The sequence below is a fragment of the Doryrhamphus excisus genome, linkage group LG6, assembly GCF_037039965.1.
Source record: "Doryrhamphus excisus strain RoL-2023G ecotype Guam linkage group LG6, RoL_Dexc_Guam_v1.1, whole genome shotgun sequence".
Lineage (NCBI taxonomy): Eukaryota > Metazoa > Chordata > Actinopteri > Syngnathiformes > Syngnathidae > Doryrhamphus > Doryrhamphus excisus.
In genome coordinates, this window is record NC_136362.1 from 5,489,415 (window position 1) to 5,498,637 (window position 9,223).

General features: G+C 51.7%; 2 protein-coding genes across 3 annotated transcripts; one reads left to right on the forward strand and one right to left on the reverse strand.

Annotated features, from left to right (window-relative positions):
- The first annotated feature begins 1,235 nt into the window (after positions 1–1,235).
- Positions 1,236–8,084, forward strand: myrfl (myelin regulatory factor like). 2 transcript variants are annotated; one of them, XM_058067427.2, is made up of 23 exons: positions 1,236–1,759; positions 1,827–1,887; positions 1,969–2,062; positions 2,133–2,188; positions 2,854–3,055; positions 3,113–3,295; positions 3,354–3,549; positions 3,617–3,693; positions 3,762–3,872; positions 4,644–4,746; positions 4,818–5,018; positions 5,080–5,188; positions 5,251–5,360; positions 5,418–5,563; positions 5,627–5,773; positions 5,838–5,906; positions 5,974–6,017; positions 6,601–6,789; positions 6,856–6,940; positions 7,015–7,089; positions 7,173–7,287; positions 7,432–7,503; positions 7,579–8,084. In XM_058067427.2, the coding sequence occupies exons 2-23, from the start codon at positions 1,836–1,838 to the stop codon at positions 7,672–7,674; spliced, it is 2,532 nt and encodes an 843-aa protein (XP_057923410.2). In that variant the 5' UTR covers positions 1,236–1,759; positions 1,827–1,835; the 3' UTR covers positions 7,675–8,084. The 2 variants fall into 2 exon arrangements, with proteins under 2 accessions (XP_057923410.2, XP_078647358.1); XM_078791232.1 differs by having other exon boundaries at positions 1,830–1,887.
- Positions 7,383–9,190, reverse strand: cradd (CARD and death domain containing adaptor protein). Its single transcript, XM_058067496.2, has 2 exons — positions 8,723–9,190; positions 7,383–8,051 (listed from the first exon to the last, which is right to left on the reverse strand). The coding sequence occupies exons 1-2, from the start codon at positions 9,063–9,065 to the stop codon at positions 7,756–7,758; spliced, it is 639 nt and encodes a 212-aa protein (XP_057923479.2). The 5' UTR covers positions 9,066–9,190; the 3' UTR covers positions 7,383–7,755.
- Positions 9,191–9,223: the final 33 nt, after the last annotated feature.

Here is a 9,223-nt window from a genome sequence, read left to right on the forward strand (position 1 = left end):
TAGTACGTAAAGATGGTAATTAAATATGCTAACATAGTACGTAAAGATGGTAATTAAATATGCTAACATAGTACGTAAAGCTGGTAATTAAATATGCTAACATAGTACCTAAAGCTGGTAATTAAATATGCTAACATAGTACGTAAAGATGGTGGTAGTGTACTTAAATATGCTAACATAGTACGTAAAGCTGGTAATTAAATATGCTAACATAGTACGTAAAGATGGTAATTAAATATGCTAACATAGTACGTAAAGCTGGTAATTAAATATGCTAACATAGTACGTAAAGATGGTAATTAAATATGCTAACATAGTACGTAAAGCTGGTAATTAAATATGCTCATAAAGTACGTAAAGATGGTAATTAAATATGCTAACATAGTACGTAAAGATGGTAATTAAATATGCTAACATAGTACGTAAAGCTGGTAATTAAATATGCTAACATAGTACCTAAAGCTGGTAATTAAATATGCTAACATAGTACGTAAAGCTGGTAATTAAATATGCTAACATAGTACGTAAAGATGGTAATTAAATATGCTAACATAGTATGTAAAGCTGGTAATTAAATATGCTAACATAGTACGTAAAGATGGTAATTAAATATGCTAACATAGTACGTAAAGCTGGTAATTAAATATGCTAACATAGTACGTAAAGCTGGTAATTAAATATGCTAACATAGTACGTAAAGCTGGTAATTAAATATGCTAACATAGTATGTAAAGCTGGTAATTAAATATGCTAACATAGTACGTAAAGATGGTGGTAGTGTACTTAAATATGCTAACATAGTACGTAAAGCTGGTAATTAAATATGCTAACATAGTACGTAAAGATGGTACTTAAATATGCTAACATAGTACGTAAAGCTGGTAATTAAATATGCTAACATAGTACGTAAAGATGGTACTTAAATATGCTAACATAGTACGTAAAGCTGGTAATTAAATATGCTAACATAGTACGTAAAGCTGGTAATTAAATATGCTAATAAAGTACCTAAAGATGGTAATTAAATATGCTAACATAGTACCTAAAGCTGGTAATTAAATATGCTAACATAGTACGTAAAGCTGGTAATTAAATATGCTAACATAGTACGTAAAGCTGGTAATTAAATATGCTAACATAGTACGTAAAGCTGGTAATTAAATATGCTAACATAGTACGTAAAGCTGGTAATTAAATATGCTAACATAGTACGTAAAGCTGGTAATTAAATATGCTAACATAGTACGTAAAGCTGGTAATTAAATATGCTAATAAAGTACCTAAACAGAAGTAAAGAAAGGCATAGAGCGTCTACTCGTCTCCAACATATAGAAGATATCTAACTGTGTATCATACAGTACGTGTACATGATACATCATATACTACGTGTATCCCTATGATACTACGTATGGTACATTGCTAGGACCTTTGACCTTTTGAAAGGTTGTTGACATGAAGGGTGATGTCACACGTAGAGAGAGGGAGAGGGAGGTGTGTAAGACAGCTACTTCCTGTTCCAGGCTCAAAGTCCACCTGACACAAAGGACACACACACGCACACAGACACGCACACACGCACACACACACACAGCAGGAGAACCTTGTCGTTGCGTCCACCACCGACTGATCGGAAGCAGAAGAAGGAGTCAGGATCCACATGCGGCGGTCCAGAGACCCACATGGATAGCAGCTGAGGTCCGGCAGGAGGAAGAATCCCCCCGGGGACAGCCAGCCGCCCCAAGCAGGCGCGGCCATCTTGGTGAGTGAGAGGAGGTACGTTAGCCGGGCCGGTGGCGTTCAGCCAGATGATGGGTGCTCCTCCTCAGCAGGCCATCATGGAGGCTCAGGTGCACGGCGAGAAGGAGGCGCTGCAGGAGTTCTTCGGCGGTGAGAACGGTCCCGCTGTGTTTGAGAAGGTCCCGCCAGGGGGCGTGGTTGTCCTGATGAAGGTCATGTGGTCCTACGCAGGTTGGGATGTGAGTCAAGTTCTGGAAAGTTCTGTTGCCGTGGATACCAGCATCCTGGAGCGCTACCTGAGCGGAGACTCGGACCCCAACGCTTTGTGAGCAAACCCGGCGACCTCGCAGGGCCGACCAGCCTCTGACGTGTCTTCTTCTTCTTCCGTCTTCTAGCGTACTTCCTGACTCTCCTCCCGACTCGCAGGCCTGCTCTCCCGAGCAGATCCCAGGTCAGCCGCTAGCTCGCTCCAGCACACCCTGTCTGCTAATGCTAACCTTAGTGTTAGCACGTTTGACCAGGTCAGCTGCTAGCTTGCTAAAACACAACCTGTATGCTAATGCTAATCTTAGTGTTAGCACGTTTGACCAGGTCAGCCGCTAGCTTGCTAAAACACAACCTGTCTGCTAATGCTAACTTTAGTGTTAGCACGTTTGACCAGGTCAGCTGCTAGCTTGCGAAAACACAATCTGTCTTTTAATGCTAATGTTAGTGTTAGCACGTTTGACCAGGTCAGCCGCTAGCTTGCGAAAACACAATCTGTCTTTTAATGCTAACGTTAGTGTTAGCATGTTTGACCAGGTCAGCCGCTAGCTCGCTAAAACACAACCTGTATGCTAATGCTAACTTTAGTGTTAGCACGTTTGACCAGGTCAGCTGCTAGCTCGCTAAAACACAACCTGTATGCTAATGCTAACTTTAGTGTTAGCATGTTTGACCAGGTCAACTGCTAGCTCGCTAAAACACAATCTGTCTTTTAATGCTAATGCTAACCTTAATGTTAGCACATTAACCTGTCTGCTAATGCTAACCTTAGCATTAGCATGTGTGACATGACTGGTGGAGCAAAGCGGCCTGTGGCACCAAGGCAACTTGCTAACTCCACCCTCTCTGCAGACCCCGCCTACCTCCCGACTGATCCCTCCCTCAGCCAGAATCCCGCCGCGGCCCCGCCCCCGCAGCACTCAGGCGGAGCCTTGCGGCACCCGCATCAACATCATCTTCTTTCACCGCAAACACTCGCCTGCAATATCTGGGGGGCTTCTGCCCCGCCCCCAGCCTCGTGTGTGCCAGGCTCCGCCTCCTCACTGCAGACCAGGTGAGTCTGATTTGATTGGCGGCAACAGGAAGTGGTGTAAGAAGTTTTCCCGTTCAGTTCGCCCGGCAATAAAAGGCGACGACGACGAAGCGGCTCGCAGGACTCGTCCCCAGGACCGGACACGACGTGCGGCGATGGGGACGCGGCTTCCCGGGGACACGGTCCCAGCGGCTCGTTGACGTGGGAGAACTTCCGCCCGGGGGAGTGGAACGCCACCATGGACGCCAGCTTCCAGACGCTGTGAGTCGCCATTTAGCAGTTGCGGCCGCGCGCCCGGCTGACACGGACTCGCCCGCAGGTGTGCCCCCGCCTTCCTGGTGGACACGGATAAGGGCTTCCACTACTCGCCGGCCGACGACGCTTTCATCTGCCAGAAGAAGAACCACTTCCAGGTCACAGTTCACGTGGGCGTGGCTACAGAGCCTCGCTACGTGCCCACGCCCCGTGGCGTGGAGCAGGTGGACCACTTCCTCATCCGAGTGTTCGGGGTCAAGGTGCGCGGGGGCCTCACATGACCCGATGCTAACGTTAGCGCTAATGGCTAACGCCTCTTCCTTGCAGCTGGAAGCTCCCGAGCGTCACGTGACCATCGAGCAGTCTCAGGCCGACCGCAGCAGGAAACCTCTGCAGCCCGTCAGGTGGGTGAGGCGGCGTGGGGCACGGCGGGCCGGGGGACCGCGCCGTGACTGAGGTTTGATTCCCGCAGGGTGGTGCTGAGCGGCGTGGGGATCAGCAAGGTGACGCTGGGCCGCCTCCACTTCAGCGAGACCACCGCCAACAACATGAGGAAGAAGGGAAGACCCAACCCCGACCAGCGGTGAGTGTTGCTGCTCTCAGGTGGGCTAACCGTACCTGTGTGCTAACCGTGTAGGGGTGCTAACCGTACCTGTGTGCTAACCGTGTAGGGGTGCTAACCGTACCTGTGTGCTAACCGTGCAGGGGTGCTAACCGTACCTGTGTGCTAACCGTGTAGGGGTGCTAACCGTACCTGTGTGCTAACCGTGTAGGGGTGCTAACCGTACCTGTGTGCTAACCGTGTAGGGGTGCTAACCGTACCTGTGTGCTAACCGTGTAGGGGTGCTAACCGTACCTGTGTGCTAACCGTGTAGGGGTGCTAACCGTGTAGGGGTGCTAACCGTACCTGTGTGCTAACCGTGTAGGGGTGCTAACCGTGTAGGGGTGCTAACCGTACCTGTGTGCTAACCGTGCAGGGGTGCTAACCGTACCTGTGTGCTAACCGTGTAGGGGTGCTAACCGTACCTGTGTGCTAACCGTGTAGGGGTGCTAACCGTGTAGGGGTGCTAACCGTACCTGTGTGCTAACCGTGTAGGGGTGCTAACCGTGTAGGGGTGCTAACCGTGCAGGGGTGCTAACTGTGTAGGGGTGCTAACCGTGTATGTGTGCTAACCGTACGTATGCTAACCGTACGTATATGCTAACGTGAATGTGTGCTAACCGTGTATGTGTGCTAACCGTGTATGTGTGCTAACTGTAGGTGTGTGCTAACCGTGTATGCATGCGTCTCCCAACTGCATACAATAATCGTGTGCGTGCTAACTGCGTGTGCGTGCTAACTGCGGGCACGCAGGTATTTTCAGCTGGTGGTCGGCTTGTACGCCGCCACCAGAGAGGAGGACGAGGAGAAGCCCTTCCTCATGGCCGCCCTGGCATCAGAGAAACTCATCGTCAGGGTAAGCGCCCACGCCGCCCCGTGCACCACGTGCCACTGGGGTCCAACTCACACACGCGCGCACGCACGCAGGCGTCCAACCCAGGTCAGTTTGAGACCGACGGCGACGCCTTGTGGCAACGCGGGGCGGCGCAGGACGGCGTGGTCTGTCACGGCCGCGTGGGCATCAACACGGACACCCCAGAGGAGGCGCTGGTCGTCTGCGGCAACGCCACGGTGACGGGCAGCCTCATGCGGCCGTCGGACCGGCGGGCCAAGGAGAACATCCAGGAGGTGGGACAGGAAGCCAGCGGGTGGCGAGGTCAGCTGACCCCAGAGAACGTGTGCTCGGCAGGTGGACCCGCAGAAGCAGCTGAGGACCATCACGCAGATGAGACTGGTGGAGTTCGACTACAAGCCTCAGTTCGCCGCCAGCATGGGGATAGACCACACCCACCAGACAGGTGAGGCCCCCCCCCCCGCATGCGCACATAGTCGGAGGACGGGGTGACGTCTGCTCTTTCAGGTCTCCTCGCTCAGGAGCTGAAGGAGCTCCTGCCGGACGCCGTCATGGAGGTGGGCGAGGTGACGTGCGGCGACGGCCAGAAGATCGCCAACTTCCTGGTGGTGGACAAGGTACGCGCCGACCCCGCCCTCTCGCCGGCACCGCCGCTCATCCTCTTCCTCCCGCAGGAGCAGATCTTCATGGAGAACGTGGGCGCCGTGCAGCAGCTTTCCAAAATGGCCGACAGCCTGGAGAGCCGCGTCACCGAGTTGGAGGTGTGGAAGCGGCGCCTCGCCAAGCTCAAGAGCCTGACAGGAAGCCTGCGCTCCACCAGGTAGCTCCTCCCCCTCCGCACCTCCGCCTCCTTCAGAATAAAAGCTGTGATGCTTCCTGTCAGCACCGCGTCCGGGCAGGGAAGCGTCGCGTCCACCTCGCACGCTTTGGACACGCCCACAAAAGCGTCGGGCGCACGTGGCGGCCATTGTGCCCCGCACAGAACCTTCCAGGCGTGCATCTGCACGCTGGGCATCGCTGTGGCCGTCTGGTGAGCTATGACATCACTTCCTGTTTGCCATCGTCCCACCAACTGTAACCTCCCGTGTGTGTAGCCTCATCACCGTGGGCGCCCTCTACCTGCTCAGCCAATCACAGCGCAGCAACATGTCTGCCGGCAACAGGTGGCTGCATTGTGTGTGTGTGTGGTGGGCGGGGCCTGAGCGGTACTGACATGTTGTTTGTTTACAGTAACAGCAGCCTACTTCCTGTGCAGACCACGCCCACCAGCTCAGGTACAGCAGCTCATGGAATCAAACTTTCATTTCTTTTTTTTTTATTATGAATACATCGTAATGAAATATAACATTGGAATGACTTTTATTCAACTGAAAAAATACTACTTGAATTACTTTAGAAAAAATGTAAACATTACGTGTAATAAAAAACTAATTAGGATTATTTTAAATGTACAGAATATTTGGAAAATTACATTTATATTAGTTTCATTTTTTTATTAAAAAATAAAATGGGAAAAATAAAATAGAAAATACTTCTAATTTGAAAAACAGAATTTAAAAATAAGAATATAAAAATACAATCAAATTACTTTTAATGAACAAAAATGTAAAAATAAATATTTTGATCAAAAGAAATAATACAATTCCAAAATGTTTTCATTAATTAAAATTGAACAAATTGAATATTTTTCATAAAAAATGACAAAAATGTGAAAACGTTTTTCATTTCCTCATGTGTATAAAATAAGGTAAGAAAATAAAAACATTTCAACTATTTCAAAATAAAACAACACTTAATGAATGAAAAATACAATTATTATTGACTTATTAAAAATTCTTTACTCTGCCTGTTAATAAGCTCCACCCACCGCCCCCACCGGCACCCCCGCGTCCTGGCCCCCCGACATGCACTTCTGCGACCTGCTCTACTGCAACACTGTGTACTGCTGCCCCTCGCCACCGGGGGGGCGCCGTGACGCCAACCTCAGCTCAAGCCAATCGGACGCGGCCGACGACTTTTTCCAGAAGTTTCTCAGCGCCAAAGACTGTAAGTGCTTTAAACCGGTTGACCAGGAACGTCACCTCACCAGGACGTCCTCCCCGTGTGCGTCAGGGACAAACACCAGCATGGCGGCTTTCATGATCAAAGAGAACCAGCAGGTGATTGACAGGCGCTACTGCGTGAGAGACGAGTGCGGGTAAGTGTGACACCCCCCCCCCCCCCAAAAAAAGCACGTTGTCCGCCTCCACCCTTGAGGCTCGTCCCCTTCAGACCCGACAGGTTCGTGTTCCAGGTCCCCGTCAGCCCGTTTGTGCCCACCAACATGCGAGTGACGCTCCTCATGAAGTGAGCAGCTAGCTTAGCTTCCACGCCTTGGCGGCGACCTGACCTTGACCTGACCTTGACCTGACCTCGTCTGCTTTGGACAGTTCCACGCAGCTGCTGGTCGTCCACCTGTGCGCCTTCCAGGAGTCGTCCACGTGCACCGGCGTGCACGACAGAAACCACGCCGGCGCCGGCGGCAGATACCCGTCCAACACTCAGGTCAGAACCAGAACCAGAACCAGAACCATGGCTCCCTCTGGTGGCTGCTGCTGTTATCACTGCCCAATCAATGTGTGTGTGTGCGTGTGTGTGTGCGTGTGTGTGTGTGTGCGTGCGTGTGCGTGTGCACGTGCGTGCGAGCAGGGGGAGCATCAATGGCCGCTGCACGTCGCTCGTCTTCATCACAGCTCCTATCACTTTCGCTCCACGGTGGCCGTAAGACGCACGTTTCCTGTCCTCCTTATTCCCTGACCGTGACGTCACGTGACCAGGGTCTCGTCTGGCGTGCAGGGTCAAGCCGACTGCAGTACGGACCACCGCCTCGGGGGGGCGCTCTTCACCGACTACCACTTCTACTTCCACCGCCGCTGCCCCGACGGCGTGTAAAAGATGTCATGGCTGAGTGTGTACGTATTAAAGGACTCCACCCAGCGTTGGTGTCGTCTCGGTGGGGGGCGGCGTTCCGGGTCACGGCAGGACGTCTCTCAGGACGGACGGGCGGACGCCGGCCGCCTGCAGGCTTTGCTCCAGTCTGCTCAGGGTGGCCCGCTTGCCCTGGGCCCGTCTCCATAGCAGCAGGGCGGCCAGCGCGGCGTCGCGACAGCTGAGGGCGTGGTCCGCCCGGCAGCGAAACAAGGCGGCGGCCGACACGCCCAGGTCCATCAGCACCGCCTCCCACTCGCCGCCCAGAAGAGACGCCAGCCGGGACAGCTCACGGTCCGAAGGAACTTTCTCTCCGAGCGAAGGGGGAAGACGCCAGACGTCTGAGGGCGGAAAATATCACGACTCAAACAAAATGGCCGTCCGGTGGAAACAGCCACTGCGCCGTTTTCCCGAAAATGGCCCTTTTGTCAAACGCTCATGTTATGTTAAATGATATTAAAAGGATATTAAGGGGGGGGGGTGGAGCATATCGAGAGGCGAGTGCCTGGACCACAGAACGACATGACGTAAAAAACTCAGCCATACATTTTTGTCGCCATCTTGTGTAGCACTACCATGTTCGTTTGCGACTTTCCACGTTTTTACTGATGACCGCTCGCCAGCCAATCGCAGGCAAGAACAAACATCATACTTTTTTTAAATTAAATATATATTTTATTCTACACTTCAATTACAAAACAGTGTAAGTTGCAAACACCGGTGATTTAGAGTGACAGCGGGGACGGCCAACCACACGCTAGCAAATAATCAGCTGAGCCAATCGGTGAGCTCGTGGGCGGTCTACCGAGAAACGGCCCTTCAACGTCAGCGACCGTTTTCCGCTCGGTCCTAGTGCTTGACATGTTTCCTTTCAACATGGCGCCACGTTGGTTTTGTCGTAAAAAAACTACGGGGGGACCACCACTGCTTTTTGGGGAAATACACGGTACGCGTCCCCATGTCCCATTGCTACATTAAACGAGGCATATAAGCCAGTACAGGAATGTCGTACCTTCAGGTCCACCGGGCGGCGATGTCTCGCCCTGACTTGTCCTCCCGGCTCCACTTTCAGTTCGGACTCGCAGATCCTGGAGCAGCCGGTCTCGGAGCCAGCTGAATTCGAAGTCCAGAGCTTGTAGGAAGCAGTGGAAAGCTCGCGGGCCGCGGTTCGGCAAAATGTCCAGCAGCTTGAGACTTCTCTTCCGGTCTGTGCTTTGAGACTGGACTTCTTCTATCTGTGCCCCCGTTAAAATGTCCTCCTGGTGCAAGAACGGAATGATGGTGTCGCTGACAAGCAGCTCCTCGCACAGGACTAGCCTGTGTTTCCTCAGCAGGTCTTTGTGATGCGGATCCATGTACCAGGCTCCGGTTCTTCAGCAGGTCTTTCCGTGTGAAACGGAACACAGCCACCGCTACGCAATGTTATTGTGTCGTGGCGGAAACTAGGAGGCGGAACTAATGGCACTTCCTGGTCCGAATATTAGCGTGTTAGCTTCACTGGGTGATCTAGTAA

What these genes read in the sequence shown, in the direction of transcription:
- myrfl (XM_058067427.2), top strand. Translation starts at nt 1,836, where the DNA reads ATGGAGGCTCAGGTGCACGGCGAGAAGGAGGCGCTGCAGGAGTTCTTC. An exon ending in AGACCCAACCCCGACCAGCG is followed by an intron (nt 3,873 to 4,643) that starts GTGAGTGTTGCT and finishes GCGGGCACGCAG; the next exon opens with GTATTTTCAGCTGGTGGTCG. An exon ending in GACCACGCCCACCAGCTCAG is followed by an intron (nt 6,018 to 6,600) that starts GTACAGCAGCTC and finishes CCTGTTAATAAG; the next exon opens with CTCCACCCACCGCCCCCACC.
- cradd (XM_058067496.2), bottom strand. Translation starts at nt 9,065, where the DNA reads ATGGATCCGCATCACAAAGACCTGCTGAGGAAACACAGGCTAGTCCTG. An exon ending in GCCGCCCGGTGGACCTGAAG is followed by an intron (nt 8,052 to 8,722) that starts GTACGACATTCC and finishes TTCCGCCCTCAG; the next exon opens with ACGTCTGGCGTCTTCCCCCT.